At 41.1% G+C, this 26,118-nt stretch overlaps 1 protein-coding gene across 1 annotated transcript in view; it reads left to right on the top strand.

Annotated features, from left to right (window-relative positions):
* The window catches only part of VRK1 (VRK serine/threonine kinase 1), a 220,283-nt gene that overhangs the window by 84,918 nt on the left and 109,247 nt on the right, over positions 1–26,118 (top strand). The window contains exons 5-11 of the mRNA XM_086937748.1: positions 1,211–1,298; positions 10,365–10,473; positions 10,559–10,651; positions 11,541–11,673; positions 13,203–13,323; positions 19,767–19,822; positions 19,912–20,090. Of these exons, the coding sequence (XP_086793874.1) occupies positions 1,211–1,298; positions 10,365–10,473; positions 10,559–10,651; positions 11,541–11,673; positions 13,203–13,323; positions 19,767–19,822; positions 19,912–20,090 (779 nt within the window). The remainder of the gene's footprint in view (positions 1–1,210; positions 1,299–10,364; positions 10,474–10,558; positions 10,652–11,540; positions 11,674–13,202; positions 13,324–19,766; positions 19,823–19,911; positions 20,091–26,118) is intronic.

Here is a 26,118-nt window from a genome sequence, read left to right on the forward strand (position 1 = left end):
GAAATTTAAACTATGTACCATCTCAGACTACGGTAAGCTGAGGCCAATTATAGCATGGATTAGAATTTGGACCAACCCGGAGGCATCTTTGAGCAGGGAAATTGTGTTAGACTGCTTGCAAAGGGATAAGGTGCTAAATTCCTTGGCTAAAATATGTGAAAGATTCTTTAGTGAAAATAGACCAGTGCCAACTTTTTAATGACCCATCTTCGATTTCTAACAGTTGTAAATTAAGGGTGAAAAAATTGCTTCTAGAAAAATTTGAATCTGTTAGAAGTGGTCTCGGTCCTGTAAAGAAATCAATAGCAGCTCATGGCCTTGTAAGAAATGGGACAGGAATGGAACCATATCTGTTTCTGATGTACAGCCAAAATGACGATTTTTAATGTGCCGTTTTAGGCTCAATTTGTTACCTAACATTTTAGCTTATCCCGCTGGTTTTACTGTAACAATTGAGCAGAAGGGTGCCTGCGGCTGCGACAATAGGTCTCCGCATGACACCCTTCATTTTGTAGTTTTATGTTCATTTTATAGAAATCCTAGGCGTCTGTTCTTGGTTGACATTCTTAGGAAACAGAAATTTCGCACGCAAGAGCTGCACTGTTTTTCCTACAGAAAGCTAGTGATACCCATACTTTATGTGCCATTTTAAGCTTTTTAAAAGTAGCCGTAAGATTGAGGAACACAAGAAATTAATTTATCTTTGTAAATAATCGGACCCTCCTTATGAATTGTACCCTCTCTTTTGTACAGTTTTAATTTACTAAAAGTTCAGAAATGATATATAAAGAAATTTTATTATGTAATGCATTTTTATGAGGAATTTTTATTCTTCGAAATAAGGATTACTGAACTGAACTATGTACTGCTCAGCCTGAACATTGCAATGTTTTACTCCAGCAAATGTACTCGTCTATTTTTTTAAGAATCTTTTTTGTAGTAGTTTATTTTTTTGCGTTGGCTCTTTTTTTCAGAAATGCCTTTTTAATATGTATGGAGTGTTGATAAGGTGTTCTGTTCTCGGGCCATGCATGCTATGTTACACAAATAAAAGTAATTTGCATGGGTTGTTTTGAACATGGTGTTTACTACTACAGGAATGCTTTTATGTATGTAAGGTAGAAGAAGCATGCTCCGTCTTGCATATTTCAGTTTCAGGAAATAGTGTGCTGCTGATTTTAAGACCTGCTTTTGTTTTTGTGTTATTTAGTTCAGAAATGGATATCGGCTAATAAATTGAAGTACCTTGGTGTACCCAAGTACTGGGGATCAGGACTCCATGAGAAAAATGGAAGCAGGTAATATTTGACCTGATTTGAAATGCCTTTTTAGTTTTGTGTCTGTGCTGCTCACTTTCTTGTCGGTATTCTACCCGATTGCTTTTTTTGTTTAAGAAACTTTATTGAAAATTGAACCAAGCATACAGTAATCTATCCATAATATCAGCCAAGAAAATGAACCCAATAAAAATACCAATTGATCCATTGTACACTGGCACCATAAGAGAGAAATTATTTTAACCAGGTATATTCAAATGTAGTTGGACTAAACGACATTTAGGCAAATATAATTTTTTTTCTATTTTCACTTTAACATAGAAAGGAGTGGAAAGAAGGAAAAAGAGATGGGACTAATAAAAGAATGGAAAACATGTCCTAAATATTTAGATCAAATTAACCAGAAATATTGCAAAATACAAACTCCCTAGCTAATGATAATATGAAGATTATACAAAAAAAACTAATTGTAATTGCATGTATATGGCACTTACTACCCCTGACTAGGTGTTTAATCGCTTTGCGGCAAGTAACCTGCTACTCCTGAAACCAGAGTTAGTGGTTAATCCGGTGGTTATTGGTAATTGTTGGCTGTTGGGATTGGTCATGTATTCTACAGGTACTATTTAGTAACAAACGTTAAGCTTGTACAGTTACACAACAATAAAAACCAGAAGAATAGGTAGCAAATATAATTATTTTACAGAGGATAAACATCCTTACAATTTTATCTAGAAGCAGTTTCTGCAGAATTTGATGGGAAGTCAAGGGTAACTATAGCAAATCTTTCTTGACTGCCAATTGCACCGATGAATGATGAGTTCTCTCTTATCTATGATTGTGGCATATCAGAATCCACCATGTCTTGAAAGAAATATGAATGCTTTTCCATTTGGGTTTTCTACCCTTTAACGCAAAGGCAATCAGATGTTCAGTTCATTTAAAGTTTCTGTCAAACTGACCAATTTTCACTGCTTCCCCAGAGAAAATACAAGTTTTGTTAAAAAGTATGGAAACGAGAATACTTCTCTATTTTGTATCAAACTTGTATTTAAAAATATCCAACTAAAGGATAATGAAAGACACAGACACAATATTACCATTTTGGCATCCACAATATCAACAGCTGTCAATTTACATTTTATGAATAGTGCTAGGTGTAAGAAGAAATAAATGTAAAGTTAAACTGAAATAGAGACAACGTAATCCACATCCTTTACTCAAAGCAATTGTGCAAGTTATCAAAGATGTCACTGTCACCTTTTTATATCTGAAAGTGCCTGTAACATCCAGAGGTATTTCTTATCCAAGGGGTTTAGTTTCTTTGATCTGTGTTGTAATATTCAAGGTTTTAGATAAAGCCTTTCTAAAAGATGGCCTTAATAAATTGGATTTATATAAAAAGGAAGCAGGAATATTAAACTATTGCAACTCCTGAAATGGAAGAAGTTTGTTGGAGAAAAGTTGATTAACCAGATAGCCATCCAGCCTCTCCATAAAAGTACTTTATACTTAATCGTGATTCTTTTATTGTTACATAAGGATACCAACAAAAGTATTTTGTATTGAGTTTCCCTAACTAGGGATTCATGATCGAATAAGAGTGGTTAATAATGGGGGAAGATAGAGCCCGGTTTTGTTGTCATATAAACCATATCTGTGAAAGAGGAAGGATGGAAGAATGAGTATTCTAAATTCTGCTGCGTGTCACTATATATTTGACAATATATGAAAAATGAACATTTCCCATTTAACTAAAGTCTTCTAAGTGTGTGAAATGAAATTTGTGTTTTTTCCATTTCATAAAACTTTGGACAGTAAATAATCAATGGTGTTCAAATTCCAAGTAAACTGATAGGAGGCATTAATGAATATAAATATATAATTGGTAAAAATAATTTTTTAAAATCATTTTGATTCAACTTCATGAAGATTACCATTATTCAAAGGAGATAATTTCTCTACCAAGTATCTAACGTTATGCTTTATCTCTTCTAAATTTATTAAAATTGTATCTTCAGTAAAATCCGAGTAAAAACAATGAAACCGAAGTATTTAATTTTAGTATTATTCCAAGATTGGGCATAGTCCTTCAACATTTCCTTTAAAAAATATGTAATGCAAGACTCCAGGTTTATCAATAATGAGTTTACAACCAGAAATCAAATACTTTTTTCTTTGAAAAATGATGGTAGGGTACAACTTCCATGTGATGGTTATAATAATGTGACATCTGCATATGCAGAGTCTTTTAATCCATATCTGAGTAGAAATCCGCTGACAAGGAAGGAGACCATCAAATGTTCCCTAAAATAAAATTCTAAAGATAAAATACAAAGTCAATTTCCCCTTTTGAAAGGAAAATGAGTAAATACTGTTCCTAAAAACAAGTTTCGGAAGGTGGATACTGGTAGTTGTATAGTTATAGGACCAATGCCAGGCCCATTGCAAGAGGTTTTTCATAATATCCCACCAGGCACAGCCAAGGGCCTCCTAAGCATCCAATGTGATTCGGCCATTTGGTTCTGCGTGTTTGGAGGTTGTTTGAATAATATATTAATGAAGCTCCTAGATTTATCATTCGTGTAACAGCCTTTTACAAATTCAGTTTGTTTTTGATCAGTCATATCTGAGATAAAATCTCTTTACCTGATCGCTAAAGTGTATGCCAAAATGTTACAATTATTATTAGGCGGATTAGAACTGTACTTTTTTTTTTTTTTTTAAAGAGGATTGCAAACCTTTGGTAGTAATCATAAAATGTCATCTAGATAGGTACCATTCGTTCCTTTGACCACATTGTAACATTGAAAAATAGAAAAGGTTGGGGTTCAGGAATTTTATACAATTGTGCAAAAAATCTATAGAATAGCCATTGGTGCCAGTCCCTTAATCTTTGGGAAGTTCTAGGGCCCCACTCATAAAAGGGGACACCTGTTGGACCCTATTTTTACTAACAATCCCGCTTTACAGGTCTTAAATACTGTACCACTCTCATGGGCGTATCACTATTTGAGCCTTGTGATCCTTAGGGTATCTGATCCACCATTATTCCAAATGCTCTTGGTAATAGAAGGGCAGCACTAGTCAAAGTTAAACCAAGATAGTTGGAGATGCACTTTGAGTCTGATTTCACCTTGCTTGGACTCTAATCCTCAGATTGCCAATAATATGATCTCGTAATGGCTGACCCATTCCTTAGTCCAAACTATCCCCAAGAAGACAAATACTCAAAAATAAACTTGCTCCGTGGTATTTTCCCCACATCAGAACGCTAAAAAAAAGCTGTGAGATTGCAGAAAGGGCATGGAGAAAGGATTACGAGGAAAATAAAAAATACACTATTGGGAGAAAGTGAAGATATACCATACTGAAATTAGACGACCTCAGGCCGCCTCTTATTTTGAAATTAGAATCACCAACACTGTTAATTCCTCTAGAGAGATGTTCAAAGTCCCTGTTGGAGTCCACCACTAACAACCCTGTTTCAGAGCCTTTTAATGAAAGGTGCAATGCCTTAGCCTATTACTTTGATACTAAAAGTCTGTACATCTATTGATAGTTTCAAAAGGCCAATGGAAGCAACAACTCTATCCCACTGAATAATAATAGGGATAGATGTTCACCTATCCTCTTACAATTCCCTCTCCTTGGATGAGTTTACTGCTCCTTTTAGGAAAATCAAATCCGGATCCCCCCTGGATGTGTCACCTCCTAGAATCCTTGTTCTTCAGCCTGAAATTATTTCCCTATTTTGTTTCGATATGATTAACCTCTCCCTGGAGATTGGTATGGTGCCCCTGCCCTTTAAACGCACAATGGTTGAAGCTGACTTAAAGTAACCCAACCTTGATCCAGCCTTTTTAGGGAATTTTGCTCAATTTCCCTACTCCCAGGTTTAAATGAAGTGGCAGAAAAATATGTGAACAGATGTCTGTCAGAATTCCTGGAGGCTAATTCCATCCTGCATCATACGCAAAAGGACTTTCGGCCTAAGCATAGCACAGAGACTGCCCTTTTGGCTGTGGTGTAGGAGGCTGAAAGGAGACTGGACCAATGGGCTACAATGGCCATTGTACTCCTGGATCTCAGTGCAGCCTTTGATACCGTTGACCACCCTATACTTCTAGACAGGGTTTGTAAGGCCGGAGTCTCAGGGAAAGCCCTGGATTTGGGTGGGTTCCTTCTTAAAGCAACAAACATTTCAGGTCTTTTACAAAGACTACTTATTGAAAATCTTGCCAGTCGCCTGACCTCACTTAGTACTATGCAATTCAACCTATACCTGTAACCACTGGTGGAAATTATAGATCCCATTGGGATCTCCAAAGTCTCTTATGTGGATGACATACAGCTGGTTTTCCTTCTTACCCCAGACTCAAATCCCTTAACATCCACCCTCTGACCTTGCCTGGAGCAGGTAGCCAGCTGGATGAACAATACTTGTCTTAAGCGCAACAGAGTTAAAACAGAAGTAATGATTTTTGGCAACAGGTCAACTATCCAACAAGGCCTGGGCTGTCCTTCTGGCCTCACCACTTCCCTTAACCCCCCCACCCTGGCCCCTAAGGCTGTCATAAAAAAAACTTGGGGATGTGGCTCAAAGATACCTTGACAATGGAAGCCCAGGACACCAAAATCTTGGCCAGTAGTTTTGGATTGTTGCAGATGTTGCGCAAGATTCTGCCCTTACTCCCCCAGACCTCAAGACTGGTGGTGGTTCAGGGTCTTGTTCTTTCTCGTTTGGATTATGGCAATTCACTTTACCTGGGGTCTCCCAAAGACGTTACCCGAAAACTACAAATTGTGCAAAATGTGGCCACACACACGTTACCTAGATCTCAGGCAGGGATTGAGACCTTCACTGGCTCCCCAATGCCCAAATAGAACTCAAGTTATTGTGCATCTCATACCTAGCTATACAGGGGCACGGTCTGCCTATCCTATGCCAGTTTATCCCCTACACCCCTAATAAATCACTTTGATCTTAAAACCTCCAACTCGCTACTGTCCCTGCTATTAAAAGAGCCAGAAGTGGTCAACTGTTCTTTAGTTTCAATGCAGCTAAACTCTGGGATTATCTTCCTTTGACTATCCGATTTATAGACCATGAGCTATGCTTTTGAAAGGTTCTTAAAAGCTGGCTCTTCAAATAGATTTAGGGGCCGATTATGATGATGGCCGGAGTTGCCTCCGGCTGACATCGTGGAAATGGGACGGCCTTCCTTCGATTGGTGGTCCTCACAGATTTATTATTAAAGTTTTTTAATTTGCCTGTAGGGGGCATTTCAGTTATTCATGCTTAGGTAGATTGTATTTGTCCTCTAAGTTCTTAATTCTTTGGAGACGAGCAGATCACTCCTTTAGGCAGCTGCATAACTTATAATAGTTCACCTAGCATTTGATTTAACAGAATCCTAGATAATATTCATATTGGTGTCCTGTACTTTCTTAATTAAATGGCAAGATATTCAAAACTCAAAATGTATCATGTAATTAGGAATTATTGATGCGCCATTTATTACTGTGTGCGTTCCCAGTCAAAACTTTAAGATCAATTTCTTTCTAGTTTTAACTTCCAAATAAGAAATTGAACCCGGAATCTCTCTACAATGCATTCATCTTAAGTGTACAAACCTTTTTTAGCACAAAATGCCATAAGATTAAAAAGAACACTTGGCACAGTCTAGGTATCTTGTTCCATCAATCTGTTTCTTAACCAAAGTGAAAATATTAACTTTCCCCTGGTATCCCTCAAAATACACACAATTTACACACCTGTAAAGTGTTGTGAGGAGAACCCCAAGTACTCTCTCTCAATTTAGCTTCACTTAGCTAAAATTAACACAAATGCTCATTGTTTTTGTTTCAACAGTGAAGTCTGGCATACAATCTCAGCAGTTGCATGGCGGGGGTTTTCCTTTGTGTAAGATGCTTGCTCAAGGGTCTACAGATTGTCCTTGAGGTCTTTCACCTGCCAAATATACGTATGAAAGCTTCTTCATGGCCAGAGCAGTCTACAGTTTAGGATATTATCTTCTAGATAAGGGTGGTTTTGTAGGTTTCCCGGCTGCTACTGTTAGTTGATTTATTGGCTATCAGTGTCCTAGTAATATATCTGCTGTTACGTGGCCCATAGGGACATTGTTGTCTTCACTAAGTTAGCATGGGCACGCTGCAGCTTGCCTGCTGCTTTGCGAACATCACTACTCGTTTTTATTTTTTGCAATAATTTATGTGGCTGTTTTCACATGAGAACTCATCGGTGTGTTCACTCTCTGCATGTTCCTGGGATTTTGTCTGAACATTATGAGCAAGGTCGAACAGTGCCCCTTGCCATTTTGTTCTGTCCAGGCCTTAGCACCTATACAAAACATACTGATGCAGCTGTTGTTTGGACAGCGTACTTTAGTTTTATTGGAATACACAAACAGGTGGGACATAATTGGTGAGGGACTTTTCCAGGGAGAAGAGCGAGACAACACCTATGATGTAGATCTACCATCTATAGGCTAAGGTACGGTGTCTGCTGACAAAGCCCAGAGATGATCAAATATATATTAATACGCTTTCTTAGCAAGGGGAGGGAGGTTGGACTCTATTCACTTTTCATGATGACATCTCCCTTCATGATTTATTGACTAGCTGCCCTGACTGTATTTGTACTATGCATTTTCCTGCCTGTTGTGGCACGTATACTGCATGTTGGGGAACATTAGTTAAAATAAATATTTTAAACTGTTTCATGTCGGTCAGATCTTACTGTGGACAAGTACAAGCAATAGGGTGTGTCTTGTTACCGCGATTCCTGAGAGGTCTGGGAGTGTTGTGTTCTGGGGTGTCTAATCATTTGTTTCTCTGTGAGTGAGTAGGAGTGCAAGTGAGACACTTTAGCTAGTCTGTCCTGGGCTCATAGGTACTCGGTCCCTGCGCATAGTTCTGTTTTTGGGCAGAATGCCTGCAACACTGCACTAGTTCATCACCTCAACTTCTTGGTCTTGTAACCCCCAAAACCACAACCTTTGGTGACTCAAATATCAGCAACCCCAGAATCTTGGCAGTTAGGCTGAGAATTTCCTTCTAAATCGCCCCACACTTGGGCAAGTTCATCACTTATGAACGGTGTACCACCACCTCAGCTCTAGCATAGCCTTGTCCCAGGCAATTTGAGCTTTAATTTTTACGGCACTAAGAAGCAGTGAAACATTAATTAGAACATTATTTGCTCTGCTGAATGTTCTTATAGTTGAAAGCGATTTTGACTCTTAATGAGTCCCATTGTGCTTCAATTTTCCTGCCCAGTACCTCATTCTACGTTGACTGGTAGGTCCATTTTGTCACAGTTTTCCTTGTCTTTCAGCAATTCATAAATCACCAGAATTACCCCTTTTTAAGTAATACATTTGGTCATTAAATTGTTTAATTTGATAAGGTCTCTGACTGCGACAGTTTAATTCGCAGGGTGTGTATCCTCGACTGAAAGAAAAGACCCCGGAAAAGATTTTTGAGTGAATTGTCTGCCCACTGACTGCACACCAATATTTAGCGAGCGTAGAAAGGGGACACCTAGCCAGTCTCTGCTTGAGCAAAAACCTTCCTGGAGCAATGAATGTAAGCCTGTATTATGACAGTTTAACTCCAAAAACTACATTTTTACGAAATGGAGGTTGAATTGCGAAATGTCTGGGGTTTAGTAGACTCTTTGCTGACCAGCCCTTAGAGTAGCATTCTAGTCAGTGTCTCCTCAGCCTTCATTTCACGTGAGCCCCTGAGTGCCCTAGATTTGACCTTACTTAGAGTTGGGCTATTCTTGGGAAGGTTCAAGCGGTATCTTATTGTTTGCTATTGAGCTCTTATCCTCATTGAGTGTAATGGATGCCTTTCTTCCAAAGTTGCAGGTGCTAGGTCCTGATATTGATAAGAAAAAGCAATTTGAGAGCAATCAAATGACTTCCACGGAACTTTCGTCTTTCCTTTTGCCTCTTTTTCAATGTTATGTTAAATGAAAAGTGCTAAATAAACACATTTAGAAAAAGGATGCTGTGATTGAAATGAATTTGTCCTGAATTCCTACTTTAAACCATGTTGAAATATATTAATCTGACTTCTTTCAGCCCAGGTAGTTTTAGCTTTCAATTAACGAAAATGAATCACATGAGTCAGTAAATCGATTCCTCGTTCTTGAATATCACACAACACCTCTAAACGGAGTACCCCAAATGAGGACATTCAAATGTCTTGAAAGCTAATTGGAAGAACTCGTAAGACTGTAAACAAGCATTTAAGATGGGTATTAACTTAGTTAACCGAGCCAATGCTGATCCAATAAGTCAACTCAGCAGGTAACTTACTTTGACTCGATCTTAATAAAACTGCACATAGCAAAAAGCAAAACACAGTAAGAGAATCCAAAATCTCAGTATAACTGGATTCCGGCAATACATGGGACCCTTGAAGGGACTACTGGGATTGCTGTAGAACGTGACACCAAGGTCGATTTCAGAACCAATTTCTCATGGTACAATTGCTATAATTTGTGTACCAGGTCCTGAGCAAGATGTAAAGTAGAACTAACGCTAAGTAGTTAATGACATCACAGTCTGTCACAAATTGTCTTGTATCCACATTCCTACAATGCAAAGATGATATGCTTCTCCTTTAGAGGGTCATAGGAGGTAATAACCACAAAGGGGGGAAAAAACCTTTGGCAATCTTGTAATTCACGATTGACGATTAAGGTAGTGCTGAAGAAGCCACTAAAGTATCAAATTCCTCCTGAAATCAGGAATAAAAAAGAGCCAGTCTAAACTAAGAAAAGATCTCAAAAGGAAAACGATTAAACCTGCTTGAAGCAAAAGGTGTGGACAGAAATAGCCGCAAAAAGCCTGAAATCGAACAAAAGTAAATCCAGTAAAAATCTTGTGATCCTCTACATACATACTGAAGGGACTTGCTTATGTACATGTGCCTTGTCCCAAGATGGAGTAAAATGATGGTAGGAAATTATAAGCCTCATGTCGGAGAACTAAAATATAAATATGGGTCTCCACATAACTTTTTATTTCTATGGTCTTCTTTTGTTTTCAGATATCGGTTTATGGTCATGGACAGATTTGGAAAAGATCTACAAAAGATATATGAAGAAAATAGGAAAGCGTTCTCACATTCTACTGTTTTGCTGTTAGGTTTGAGGCTGGTAAGGGCTTTCCCATTTTTGTATCTTATGTTTTGTGAATAATTTATTTTTAATTCATTTAACTCTGCTTGTTTGTTTTTGACAGCTTGATATCCTGGAATATATTCATGAACATGAGTATGTACATGGAGACATCAAGGCTTCAAACCTTCTCTTGCATTATAAAAATCCTGATCAGGTATGTCTTATTTCGATATTTACGGGACTGTATTTAATGGCCCGTATTTGGCTCTAGCATTCCTTTGCAATGAAAGTAGTTGGAAAATGCAAGTATTTTGTCCAGCTAGCTGTGTTTCTTTAAAGTGTGATTATCTTCTCCAATCTAATTTACTTGTTTCTCCTTCATGGAATTTTCAGTGTTCCTAAAAGCGTACTGCCTCCCCCTTTAGGATCCCGGATACTCTAACTCCAAAGAGAAAACCCTTTATAACTCATAATTGAACTGAAAAGCAAAATAAGCTGTATCTTTTAAAAAGAGAATATGCAAGAAATGAAGTAAAATGGGTGTCATTCTCCTCAAAGAACAACGGCAGCAGTATAATAGTGACCAAATTGATTTATTTTTCAGTTCTTGTTGCATTTCTTCACCTTTAAGACAATTATTTATTTCGGTCTATTAAGATTAGAGAATGACTGCCCTTTCTTGACCTGTCATTTCATCCACTAGAAAAGTCTTTTGATGTGCCTTTTTTATACTTTGGGATATTCAGTAGTTTAACTTTATTATTTTCTCTGAGATCTTCAAGTATTGGAGAGATTTTATGTTTTGAAATGTTTTAATCGGGAGCTGAAAAACATATGGACTGCCATTGCCTAGCTGAAATTTATGTGGCTGCTACATATTTTATTTAATGTTGGGATACTAAGATATTATTTTCTTGGAGGGATATATTTAGAAAATAGTTGAGTATCTCGATTTGTCCATGTAGATTGAAACCCAGAATGGAAAGACGATATTTGGAGTCGTGGTTGGTGGCAGGGAGAAATTTTGTAAATCTTAAAGTTTAATTATGAGAATTACCAATGTTGACACTATGTAATATAATTTTATATATGTAATACTGTAGGTGTATTTGGTTGACTATGGCTTGGCATACCGGTACCGACCTGAAGGAGTACACAAGGAATACAAAGAAGACCCCAAGAGGTGTCATGATGGCACCATTGAATATACCAGTATTGATGCACACAAGGGCGTAGGTATGGAACCATTTTACAGCGGCAGAAAGTAAAAGTGCAAAGCTTTAGCTGTTCTTCAGTCCCACTTTTTGCCGTAATACTGCTGAATATTGACATCTTTTCTTCTCTCAAATGCCAGCCTTTCAGTGTCTATACGGTTGAAGAGTATAGTGCATACTAACGTAAGCCGTTTTCGGCTACGTAACATGCCTCTAGCTAGGTGTTTTTTGGGTTTTGCTTAAAAGTTTTGTTGTAATTTTGACGTTTTAGGGCCGATTGTATTCATGTCTTTGAATGATGTTTAAGTAACCGCTTTTGACCTTCCTTTTTAGGTTGAAGAGCTGTTTAGAACCGAATTACCAACATGTCCTTATTGAGTACATTTCATTTGAAAAATAACTTGCAGCAATAGAAGGTTCTAGTATATGTATCGTGTACTGCAATGGTTCTTAACCTTGTGACTTCTGTGGACCCCAACTTAATCATTACTGGAATCCAGGAACCCTCCCACTGAGTGATTACTGGAAGTGGGGGATTCTGGCCTAAGCTATTTCTATGATTTGAGCCGCAAAGCCATACACAAAAATACAGACACAAGCATTCTTCAAGGGAATGCTGAAATATTTTATTTAATTTACAAGCACATTTTAAAAAGTTGAAATTTTAATATTAATAGGAAGGTTCTAAATCAATTGAGGCCACTCCTCGTCCGTACTGTATCTTGTTTGATGCACTTGCACTGCGCCCCCAAATCAATCTGAGCATACCAACTTAATTTTTTGTTTCCGATTATACATTTCTAAACATTTACAGAAAGATTTTAAATTTTGCTTCTTTATTTCAGTACACTTAATTGATCTATTAATATTATTTAATTTTCTAAGCAGTCACTGACCCCATGAGTAGTCTTCAGAGGCCCCTAGGGGTCCCTGAAACACACCAAAATGAATGGCAGACTAGTTGTTTAGCCTTTTTCTTGTTTGTTACATTGAAGACCATCTTCTTATGGAAGTAAACATGGGAGATACCCCTACTTAAATTGCTCAATTTATGCAAATGTACTTGACTTCATTATGGGAAAGCATGCTTTCAAAAACGTATTTTTTTCTAGGCTGCATTTTGGTAACTTTGTTGCATGTAGTATAGTCCCCAGAGTTTCAATTAACACCATTCGGTTTGGAATGTATGCCAGCAAGTATTTTAACATCGATTGCTAGAATAAATTCATGAAATTAATTTTCCAAGGCATAGGCACATTTTTTAATCTGTCTGATTACACTGGACTCTCTCATGGTGTTGGGTTTACATCCCCAACCCCCTCTAATTAGCATTACTATTATAGATTGTGTTATAAGCAAGTAGTATTATCAGTAAACTAATGATGTGTACTACTGAGTTTAGATATGTCTTTGCTAGATGTGGAATACATTCCCAATATGTAGAAGCAGCATTGCAAGCCTTCTTTGTGTGTGTATTAGTTAATATGAAAATTAATTTTCTTGGAGCTAACCACTCTTTTGTTTAACTCGCAAGTTCTGTCCTTTTCACAGCTCCGTCACGTCGCGGTGATCTGGAAATACTTGGGTACTGTATGATTCAGTGGCTCTGTGGTCGGTTGCCTTGGGAGGACAACCTGAAAGATCCAAATTATGTACGGGACTCTAAAATAAGGTGGAACATATCTTTGCAATTTTTCTTTTTTCATGATGGTATGAGGGTGCTAGCATGTGGACCAATTTGAAATGCTATGTACTAAATTAAGGCAACAATTTTATATTTTAAGGCTTTTGAAATTTGAGGACAGACACATCGAAAAAATGCCAGAATATATAGCACCTTTTCGAAAAAGTGTTTCATTGTATATATATGATCATTTACACTCAAATTCACATGATCAAGGAATTCCATTACCTAAATGATGCAAATATGCTATTGAGGTAACTTGGTGTTACTTTACTTGTATGTCTGCTTGTTGCTCTAGCCTCCGCACTGAAATGCGAGCTCCTAGACTGGAGTTGCCTGGTTCAGCATTCTTTAATCATTCTAACGTTGTATTATAAATATTCTGTTAACCTTTAAACACAACGCAAAGGGACTACATGATGAAGATACCAGTCTAATCTCTCATAAATAATTGAAGGGAAAAAAAGTTTGACAATATATGGTCATACCTCTTAATCATAATTTTCTTGTCCATGCTTTTTAATGGAAGTACTATAGCCTGCTGCCAAGGGCTATACTGGTTGTTAAAGGCCCTAAACCAGAGTTATAGGCTCGAGCCGCAGGAGAGGGCCTATAACGAGAGAGAGAGAGGGCAACCAGTATAGCCTTAGGCAGAAGGGCTATAAGATCATTAGAACATTCCACTCACTAAGGGTAAAAGGTTCTAAATTAAAAAGGGAGAAACCTGAAAACAAACATTGGAAGGTATGAGCTCCTGGCTTATACTAGCCATTATAAGCCCAGAGCTACTCCACTGTTTTCAAGGAGCTCTCAACATTCCAATTTTTTCATGCAGCTTGGATAGCCTGCCGCCTATCGGACATTAATGAGGGCACAATTTTCTAAATAAAAAAAACACAAATGCCTCTCGGCGACAGAGGGTGTTGAAATCCCGCTCAGGCTCCGAAGCCTATTGTTTCACAGCTCTTGCTGTGAATTTTCTACAGCTAACAGCTGCACGCAGGGCCACAGCTGATGAACATTCACAGAAAGCGCTCTGTATGGGTGCTGACGTTAGCCCCTAGTTCTTCCCGGCTTGGCTGAACTGCTTTTTGTAATTCAGCCAAGCCAGGGAGACCCAGGAGCTGAGCACATTCACCCTTCCCTCCCTCTGAAGCCCTAGTGACACTGAGCTACGGGAGGAGGAAAAGGTGAAGGCTGCACGTGTCCTCTTGCATGGCCTCTGCCCCCAAAAAAATATTTTCAAGAGAGAGGGGAAATAGAAAGGCAGATGCTCTGTATTCGGATATTGAAAGGAGCAGGGGACCTATTCCACTTCACATAGGGTCTTGCTGCTCCATTGTCTTCTATGGAGCTCTCTAGTTCACGCGCAGCGGACGCGCCCCATGCGTGCCGAAGGTGCTCCAAAGGTAAGCCCGTCTACGCTCGTCCGCGCCTGGACCACACCCAGCGCCAGACCCCCTGGTCCTCGCAAACTGCACTCATCCCGTATAACGTACAACACCGCCACCCTCCTAGCCCTTAACCCCGGACGCACATCACAATGCTACGGGGCTGCCCCAGGACATATCCACGGCCCCTTCGCCTGCCACTCCTGAAAGTTCGCCTGCACCAAGACCCCGACCAAATCCACTAACCCCACACACAGATCCGACCCTAACCACCTGAAGTGCATCCTGCTAAACACCCGCTCGATCCACAGACACGCCACAGAACTCTGGGACCTACTCGACACTGCTTCACCGGACATCGCCTTCCTTACAGAAACCTGGATGAACGCCTCTTCAGCGCCCGACATCGCCATAGCCATCCCGGACGGCTACAAGATCATCCGAAAAGACCGCACCAACCAAACAGGAGGAGGCATCGCCATCGTCCATAAGAACACCATCAGAATCACGACCAGCTTCGACGATAACCTTACAACCGCCGAACACCTCCACTTTCAGATCCACACCGACCCCAGGACCACACTTAGAGGCACCCTCATCTACAGACCACCAGGAACCCGTAAGCAATTCAGCGAAGACATCACTGACTTCATCAGCCCAAATGCCGTCGCCTCCGAGAACTACATGCTACTGGGAGACCTCAACTTCCACCTGGAAAAAAAAAACGACAGCAACACCACCACCCTTCTGGACAATCTTGGTCTCAAGCAACTTGTTGACACCCCCACACATATAGCCGGACTTACGCTCGACCCAATCTTCACCTCCAGCAAGCACATCTCCTTCGATCAGACCACAGCTCTCCACTGGACGGACCACAGCTGTGTTCACTTCAACTACAAAACCTCCTCGACCCACAACCCCCCACAACCTATTCCAAGAAGAAACTGGAACAAAATCACCACCGACCAACTCCTCACATCGCTGAATCAAAACCCTCCCGCCCTCTCATCGGACCCAAACCAAGCGGCCACCAAACTCAAACAATGGATCACTCGCAGCGCTGACTAACTAGCACCCTTGAAAAACCACCTAACCAAACAAGGTAGCAAAAAAGCCCCCTGGTTTAACGAAGACCTTAAGAAATCCAAGAAACTATGCCGTACTCTCGAGAAAACATGGAGAAAAAACCCAACCACTGACCACCTGACCACCTTCAAAACAGCCACCCGCAAACACCACCAACTGATCCGATCCACCAAGAAGTCAGCATTCAAGGATCGACTCGACAACAACGCCCAAAACAGCAAGGAACTATTCAACATTGTCAAAGAACTCACCAACCCCACCACAGCCTCAAACGACATTACTCCCTCCCAAGAACTCTGCGACTCCTTATCCTCTTTCTTCTATAACAAAATCGCCGACATACATAACCGCTTTGAGGACATTTCCAAAGAACAGTCCACTCCACCCACCTCCGAACACAAACCGCCCCCTAACATCCTTAACGCCTGGAACCCAATCACCACTGAAGACACCATCCGCCTAATGAACTCCAACCACTCAGGCTCGCCAACTGACCCCTGTCCCCACCACATCTTCAACAAAGCAGATTCCATCATCGCACCCTATCTCCGTGATGTCATCAACTGCTCCTTCAACTCCGCTACCTTCCCAGAAAGCTGGAAACACGCCGAACTCAGCGCCCTCTTGAAGAAACCCACAGCGGACCCCTCTGAACTCAAGAACTACCGCCCCATCTCCCTCCACCCATTCCCTGCCAAAGTCATCGAGAAAGCCGTCAATAGACAGCTCGCCGCCTTCCTTGAATCCAACAACTCCCTCGACTCCTCACAGTCCGGCTTTCGAGCCAAACACAGCACCGAAACCGCCCTTATTGCAGCGACAGACGACATCCGAACACTACTTGACAACGGAGAAACAGTTGCCCTCATCCTACTTGACCTCTCCGCCGCCGTCGACACGGTCTGTCATAGCACCCTCAAACAACGCCTCAGCAACATTGGCATACAAGGAAAAGCCTTAGATTGGATCATTTTGTTCCTCGCCGGGAGAACCCAGAGAGTCCGACTCCCCCCATTCAAATCAGAGGCCACCGAAGTCATCTGCGGAGTACCACAAGGATCATCACTCAGTCCCACCCTCTTCAACTTTTACATGAGTCCCCTCGCATCCATTGCGCGACAACACAACCTCAACATCATCTCCTACGCTGACGACACCCAACTGATCCTTTCCCTTACCAAAGACCCCAACACCGCCAAAACCAATCTTCACGAAGGCATGAAAGAAGTAGCCGAATGGATGAAAAACAGCCGCCTAAAACTTAACTCAGACAAAACGGAAGTCCTCATCCTAGGATCATCCTCCTCTGCCTGGGACAACTCATGGTGGCCATCGGCCCTGGGCATGGCACCCATTCCCACAGACCACGCACGTAACCTGGGCTTCATCCTAGACTCCTCCCTCTCGATGACCAGACAAGTCAACGCTGTCTCATCCTCCTGCTTTAACGTACTCCGTATGCTCAAAAAAATCTTTCGTTGGATCCCCACCGAAACAAGAAAGACTGTCACCCACGCTCTGGTCACTAGCCGAATGGACTATGGAAACACCCTCTACGCCGGAACCACTTCCAAATTACAGAAAAAACTCCAACGCATCCAAAACTCATCAGCCAGACTCATATTGGACATCCCGCGCCAAGCTCACATTACCGGTCACCTGAAAGACCTACACTGGCTTCCCGTCAACAAGAGAATAACGTTCCGTCTCCTCACCCACGCACCCAAGGCCCTCTACAAACTATGACCCGAATGCCTCAACACACGACTGTCCTTCTACACACCGACCCGCCAACTAAGATCCTCCAATCAAGCCCTCGCTGCAGTTCCACGCATCCAAAGATCCACCATGGGAGGAATATCCTTCTCCTACTTGGCGGCCAAAACCTGGAATTCTCTCCCCACTCACCTCCGCCTTACCCAGAACCACATTTCCTTCAGGAAGGAACTTAAAACCTGGCTATTCGATAACTAATGCACCCCCTTCCCCCAAGCGCCTTGAGACCCTCTGGGTGAGTAGTGCGCTATACAAATTCCTGAACTTGAACTTGTGTTCTAATATAGCATTATGGCCCGCCGTATGAGGTTATACTGGCCATTAAAGGCCTGCTCCAGCGTTAAAGGCCCAAGCAGGCCTTTTTGGCCAGTATAGTCCAGCTACGGCGTGATAAAAGGCTATTAGAACATTCCGCCACTAGAGGGCTTAATGTAACAAAACAAAGGCATCAGTGAGTCCGAGGGAATTTAAATCTGTTGGGCTCCATGAGGCCTTTGGTCACAGTACCAGCTATAAACTACAAGTATTAGAATGTTTGTGCTCCATGCTTTTACCAGCCAATAGAAGCCCGGAGCACTCCATTGTCTTCAGTGGAGCTCCCTACATTCTAGTGTTCTAATATAGCCTTATAGCATGCCGTAGCTGGCTATTCCGGCCATTAAAGGCCCGCTCCAGCGTTCGACTAGGGCCTTTAACAAGGGAGTGAGACTTTAATGGCCGGTATAGCCCAGCTACGAAGGGCTATACGTCTATTAGAACATTCTAAAACCAAAGGGGATGATGGACGAGTGTTGATCATTGCAAGCACTCACCCCCAGTCAACTAATCTGGGTTTAATCCATCATTCTTTAGCTCACTCCACCACCCCAGTTCAGACATGGCCATATGCAAATCAGTCTGACCCTGTGCCTCATGGGAACAGTCCAGCTCGAACTGCCAAGCCATGTCTTCCCTGGACCGGAAACCAGCATTATGGGACCAGTTTCTGGCTAATCAGCAGTCATCAGCCAGGCTAGCATGAATCCAGTGGCAAAGTGAGCAAGGGACCCACGTCTGGGCATACCCTCCCAACTTAGGGAGAACAAAGCAAAACCAAAGTGGATGATGGACGGAGTGTTAAACATCGCAAGCTCCCCCCCCCCCCCTCCCCCCTCCCCAGTCAACTAATCTGGGTTTAATCCATCATCATTCTTTAGCTCACTCCACCACCCCAGTTCAGACATTGCCATATGCAAATCACTCTGACCCAGTGCCTCATGGGAACAGTCTTGACCGAACTGCCAAGCTATGTCTTCCCTAAATGGAAGGAATTTATTTATCAGACAAAAACCATACAGTTGAAACAAAACTTGAGAAAAACCTTTATCTGGAAAAAAAATGAGTTTGAAACATTTAAAATGTTAATAAATGGTCGAAGTGGACAATAAATTTTATTTGGTTAAATCATAAACATCAATGTTATATTTAAGAACCCATGACAGTCTGGAGTTGCCATTACGTGGTTTAGGAGTAAGCGATTTTTCCAGAGAGATGTAGAATAAGTTTATTACATGGGTGCACAAGGGAGCAGTTCTTATTTCTTGAACAAAGTGTGACATAGAGGCAGTCTGATATGTTTGGGGATAGGAATAGTGTTCCCTAGTTTGCCTATAAAAAAATTACAAAACGTTTTATTCCGGTTTGTGGGACATTAATGGCAGCCACATAGTACAGAATTGACACTACACATTATTAGTGTATTTTAAAACTTTACAATGATCAGATTTAACACTTAAAGTTCATGTGTTGCAGTAGGTTAGGTTGCAATTGCACAGAAATGAGAAACTTTGTTTAACATAGAAAAACGTTAGTTTCAGAACGGTTACCCATTTGACTTTTCCTGTGTCCGGAATATTAAGCAATAAATCTGAGTTTTTATTTATGAAATTTATGCAGTTTGTGGTCATTTTCCATATAGTCATGTAAGTATGTTTCTTTTATAACTTTTACACGAAGTTTCCTCTTAGACCCTTTAACGTGTTTGTTTATTGTTTACACACTTGTTTGACTTTAGATGTTTCCTAGCGGTACTTGAGTAAAATGTTTAATCAATTTAAATCAATATTCCCCCCTTAGTAATTCTGATTTGAAATTTCTCAGACCAGTTTTTATATCTAATGAAAACATTTTTTTCAGCTATCGTGAGAATATTCCAGAATTGATGAACAAGTGCTTCCCCGGCGCAAAGCCAGGTGAATTTATACCTAAACATTCTTGATTTGATTTGTTATATTGCTTTTTGAGCAATCCATGTTAACTCTGTCTTTGTAATGATCCTCAGATGAAATTGAAAAGTACATGGAGGCTGTGAAAAAGCTGGATTATGCTCAAAACCCTCCCTACCAACACTTAAGAGATTTGCTCCTGCAAGGTCTCAAATCAAAAGGAAGACGTGATGATGGGAAGCTGGACTTTGCATCAGTAGCGAATGGAGTATCTCCTCGGAAGAGTACGCCCAAGGTGGGTAAATGGCCTGTTGTACATTATTTATCTCTTATATTTCCAGGTTTACTGTTGTATGAATGAAATATCAGAAATCTGCAGTTTACAAATGTGAGTTTAACATACAGCCATTAAGGCTGATAACTGATAAATTGATACATTTCAAATTATGTGTTGTCTACAGTGCCCAATTCAGGGACAGAAAAGCCATTTTGCTGCAAAGGCACTGAGTGTTTGTTTTTTAAAATGCATTATTAGAGGTACAAGGAAGGGTTAGCGCTTTACTTGTACATGATAGAAGTCTCAAAGTATAATAAAACACCAGAACTTGGAAATGTGGAAAAGAAACTACCTGTGACTTGCTTGTTCCTTCCCAGTAAAGCATGCCATTCTGCTCTAGATTCATAGCCTATGCATTACTCTGCTTTGTAGTGGTTGGGTCTGATAACATTTCATAATCGGTTTTCTGTTCCTTATTTGGATTTATACTCTAAAATTCAATGTTGCTTCAGTACATATATATACTGCTCGAAATATAAGAACAATTACAACAGTTTTATCCAGATGTTCTGAAAAGATTTATATTTTTGGTGTCGACCATAGGTAGAGCATGTATCCCGTTGATGTCGACTAAAATCCACAATGCTCCATTGTGTGACCTCTTTCTTTAGATTCTTTCTTCTGAAGAAAATATTTTTTCAGAATTGAGTCTGACAATTAAATTTGCTTTGAGAAACGTTAACCAAGTAATGTGCTCTAATTTAGCTCTATTTAGACCATTGGCAGTCCAGGCTGCAGAGCAATGCAGGTTTTCGGATGTTTTGTTTTCGCTACGATTTCTCTTGCCTTTATCAATGTCTGATTATGGAGAAAACTCATTTTAGATTCTCAACAGATTTTTATAGAAGGTGGCTGGCTTCAAATGACAAGGCTGCTATATGCAAATTACAACTTTGATGCATGCATCTTAAAGCATGCATTCCTTGTTACAGATTCCTACCAGAGACCGTGAATTTTCGATAGGGACAACGCAGGTCTTGCGGTATTATGACACAGAAATCTGAATGCGGTGACCTAGTCTTTGACCCAAATCCTGCAAGCTCTCCTCCAATCTACAAAATACCTTGCTCACCCCAAGCAATGGCAAACCATGCAGAAACTGATAAACGCCAGTGCCAAAGCCTGTAGACATACCAAAAAATGGTTTGAATGAGTTTGTGATATCCTGCACCCTTCCATTAAAGGGTCATATGAGACCAGAATGCAATGGACATTACCAACTGTACCTTTCCCTAGTGGATCAGTTCAAGAAGGCTCTAGACACCAGAGTGTGGATGATTGGGTCTTTACCCCCAATATGCCATCCTTGGGGAAGGGGACACAAAGCCCACTAGACACCAGGTATTATGTAGAAAAATAAAAGAATGGGGAGAAAGCAGACAGCTCTAGCATTGAGCTGTGCTCCCCAACCCCTTGACAGCCCCAACAGTCTTTCTGCCCAGTTCTCTTTTGCCCACACCATCCCCTGCACCCCCCTTTCTGGGATTTGGCAGGCTTACCAGCAATCTGTTCTCTATGGGGGCTGAGAGCAGAAAGCAAAAGTACGGGGGGAAAAAGAATAGGTTGGGAACAGACTGCCCTGGCACTAAGCCATACCCCCAAACCCTAACATCCACACTAGTCTCTCTGCTCCCACCTCCCCCCACCCCTCCCTGGGACAGAAGTATTACCCCCACCTGAATGCCATGGATAGATTTTTTTCTTTTATTTTAATATATCAAGTGCCAGCGCATCCTGGCATTGGAACATTTACACTACCAACAGGTTTTCCGCCCCCTGGAGGGGGGATTGGAGTATTTACACCAATCTTTCCCAGGGGGGAGTGGGGGATAGGGGGTGACCGAGAACCCACTGAATGGCAAGCATGTTTTTTTAAAGAATGGGTTGTGGGCCAGCATGTCCTGGCATTAGTACGCACCCCCACACTTAAAGCTTCACAATCCTCCTTCCTCCCTCACACCTAGCACATCCTCATCCCATAGAGAGTGAGAGTAAATTTGGATTTTGTGCGTAATGTTGACATAGGCTAGCAGAGAGAATTTTGCCTCTCCCGGGTAACAGAAATAAGGTTTCATGCCCAGGGGTTCGGGATACAGTAAAGGGCCAGGATGGCTAACCCCGCATTCCTAACGTTTGTCACTTTTTTCATGATGGTCTGGTGTGCTTTCTGTTCGCCTGTGATAGGTAGTAATCACACCAATCTTATTTCCAAGGGAGATGAAAGCTCACAATACTACCATATAGAAAAGCATGAGGAATGCTGTGAGGTGCTGGGCCATCTTGGCATCCATCCCATCCACGGCACCAGACAATATTTTTGACCTACCGGGAGAGGCCTAAGGGGGGGTGTTTACCACCTCTCGGTCAACCCCCTATTTCAAAACATCGTCCGAATTTCCTCTCACTTGCCAGGGTGAGTGGCTGCATTGTTCAGGATCCAGGTCAGCCCGTAACAAGGGAACCCTACCAATCCTGTTTTTTTTTTTTTTTTTTTTTTTTTAAAGCCCAGAGACCCAGGAGAATCTAGTGTCCTGTGGCTTGCGTGGATCTCAGAACATTTTCTTACCCATAATTCTGTGAAAAGGTCTAAGTATGGGTCATTCTCCCGATTAAAACTCTTCCTCCTTTTTGTGGGTAGACCTAATGCATGTTATTGGAACGCATTAAAACTATAACCATGTGACAACCTCATTAATATCACACTGATTGTGCATGGTCCAGGTTTGAATGATTCTTGTTGTGGTCGATAGGCCCTGCCATTCATTTGAAATTCAGGTATTATTGGGAGAAGTGTGGGAATGCTGGATGGTAGGAATTTTGTGAATCATCACAGATTACAGAACTTTCCCTCACAGAAATGTGAGGAAAATGCAAGTTTTTGTCAGTGTGACATTTGCAGGGCTTTCTGGGTGGAAAACATATTGTGATTTATGCTAATCACACACTCTCTACTCCCAGTTGTCTAATTTTTACAAATATTGGGGTTTGGGTTACTGGGCCTCAGCGTTGGGGGCTGTGGTTATTTACCTCTGAGCTGGGCTCTATCCTACTATGGCTCTGCAAAACCAGGCCAAGTAAAAACTTTCAGCACTTGAGTCTATGGTAGTGATGGTAAGAAGTTGGAAACTTCTCAGGGAGGTAGTGTGTGGGTGCCTAAGCTCAGAACTCTGCAATCTCGCAACAGCTCAATACCAGCATGCCCAACCATCTTTCATAATACACACATAAACCTCAATACTCAGCAAAGCAAGGTACAAAACATCTTTCTGATTTTACTAGAAATGGTAAGCCTTTTATTTACAAAGGGAAAAGTGCAACCTGCATGGAAACATGCAGTGGTAACAGCCCTTTTGAAAAAAAACAATCTGGACCCCCCTCTGCTCAGGGAAGTACAGACCGATTTCTCTGCTTTCTGGGCTGAGCAAGGCATTGTAGAAATATGTAAAGTAGTATCTATCTGGGTCCATAGAAGCAAATCATTTCCTGCACCCAACCCAGATGGGTTTTCAACCAAAGCATAGTTTGGCAACCACCCGCCTTGCGGTGGTGGAGGAAGTGAAAATGCTGTTAGATAAGGAAGGTACAGTAGCTGTCATACTCCTTGCCTCAAGTGCAGCATTCAATACTGTAAATCATTACAACCTCATTGGAAGAACCAACAATGCAGGAGTCACAGGATTAACCTTGAAATGGCCCACCTCATTCCTGAAGGACAGAACTTTTCAGGTCTATGACAAATCCCATTCCTCTGATACATTCCCCTTACAGTTAATACCACCAAAGGGCTATTCATTGAGCTCCACGCTCTTTAATTTATACCTGCACCCTTTCGCAGAAATTGTGCTGCAGTTAGTCCTATCCATTGCGTCATACGCCAATGACACACAGTTGGTGTTTCTCTAGTCACTGAATACGGCCCCCAATCTTCCTCTTTGGGACCTTGCCTGGAGAAGGTAGTCAGCTGGTTAGCCAGATCCTGCCTCTAGCTAAAAGGGAATAAAACGGAACGTATGATACTATGTAACCGCACCAACCACCACCTGACACTAGGCTGGCCGGACTGTTTATGCATGCCCCGAAGATGGTTATAAAAAGTCTGGGAGTATGGTTGGACAAATCCCCGTCAATGGATGCCCAGGCAATAAAACATTTGGCCAGCTGCTATGGCCTGTTCAAAATGTTACACCTGCTCCTCCTATCTAGAAGTCTTGTGGTACAGGCACTAGTTTTCGCTCGGCTGGACCATGAGAATTAGCTCGATTTTGGAGCTCCTAAATCTGTAACCAAGAAACTTCAAGTTGTGCAGAATATGGCACACTGCTCAATGTCCGCAGACATAAATCAGCCCGGCAAGCATTGCTCACTCTCCATTGGCTCCCGGTAGATCAGAGGGTAAAATTCAAAGGTTTATGCATAGCATACAGGGCACTTCAAACAAAAGGCCCCCCTCTACTTCTGATTTCACCCTGCACGGAATCCTTCGATCAACTAAGGCTCGTTTGACTATGGTTCCCCATATTTGGAGAGTGAGAAGTGGAGGTCACTCCTTTAGCTACAACGCAACCTAACTGTGGAACTTCCTCCCATATACAGTATGACTCATTGATAATGAATTGATTTTCCAGAAAGGCTTAAAAACGTGGCTGTTTGGCAACTAACTCCCTACCGTGCATGGTCAGTCTGTGTTGCAAATGCCAGCCTGGGATGCCCTATGGTAGCCATGCACTCTAAAAATGTGAATAGAATAGATTCCCCACAGATTCTGCAACTTTCCGTCACAGAAATGTGAGGAGGATCTGTTATTTTAGCTAAGGTTTGATGTTTGCAAGGCGTTCTAGCTAAGAAAACCTAGTGGCAACCACTGTTACACCACCCTGGACTCCCCCGAACCCTAGTTTTCGGAAATGTCTGAAGTGGTAGGTTTCCTGTAACTAAGCCCTAGCCCAAATCTCGCAGCTAGATTTGGGCTAGGGCTTAGTTACAGGAAACCTACCACTTCAGCTAACCTCATCACCAGAATGTGCCTGTTTAGAATGTTAATTCTTGATGTTTCCTTGTTGCTTGTTGCAGTGTGCACATTTTTCTATTGCGAATAATAGAGCCAGCCACACTAGTGGGGTACCATTTTTATTAGGACATAATAGTTGAACATTTATTATTATTAGCAATTTAATTTCTCTCAGTTTTCCACTTCAGCTATAAGCCAATATGCAGGGTAGTAGACCACATTTTGCAACTGGCTTCTGAATCACATGATAGCATGGCTAAGATGACAGCTGTGCAAATAAGCACTATTTCTAAGCTCATTATTCTAGGTACATTTCAAAATGTACTATCCTTACATAACCTATATAAAAGTTCCATGGGTTGAAACTTCTATAAATTCACATGCTGCAGACTATTACACAATATAAAGGTTACCTCTGGAAATATTATGAAAACGTTTTTACTTTTGGGAATCAACCATAATGAAGCCAACTCTCTTGACGATGCTGACCACAATCCAACAATACACCAGTGTGTGACAACCATCAGTAGACTCCATTTTAATTCCTCTCCCATTTGGTGTAGTAGTTTTTTCTTCCTTTTCCAGTTTGCTCTACTCTCCTTCCACAGAGAGGTAGGAAGGTCACATACAAATCTACAAACGTTTCCATCTGCAAATCTATTCTTCCAAAAAAAATTAACTAGATTCTTTGGCAGAATTAAACGTTTCTAGATTCACATGCTATACATTGATTCTATAGCAGTTAGCTTCATGGAGAATGCTTTGAAGTGTGAGTTCAAAGAGTTGTTTTAATACTCGTGCGTTCCTCCTTTCAAATAGTTTAATGCTCTCTCAGGTTACCCGCGGGATGTTGGAAAAATACACCAGCTGAATTGTTGATTAAAGTGGAAATTTGAAACAATCTGCTGAATACACCTAGGATCACATTAAGCTTGTGAATTTGTAAATGAGTACGTTGTAAATACCTGGAACCTTTAT

Source organism: Lissotriton vulgaris, chromosome 9, assembly GCF_964263255.1.
Source record: "Lissotriton vulgaris chromosome 9, aLisVul1.2, whole genome shotgun sequence".
Lineage (NCBI taxonomy): Eukaryota > Metazoa > Chordata > Amphibia > Caudata > Salamandridae > Lissotriton > Lissotriton vulgaris.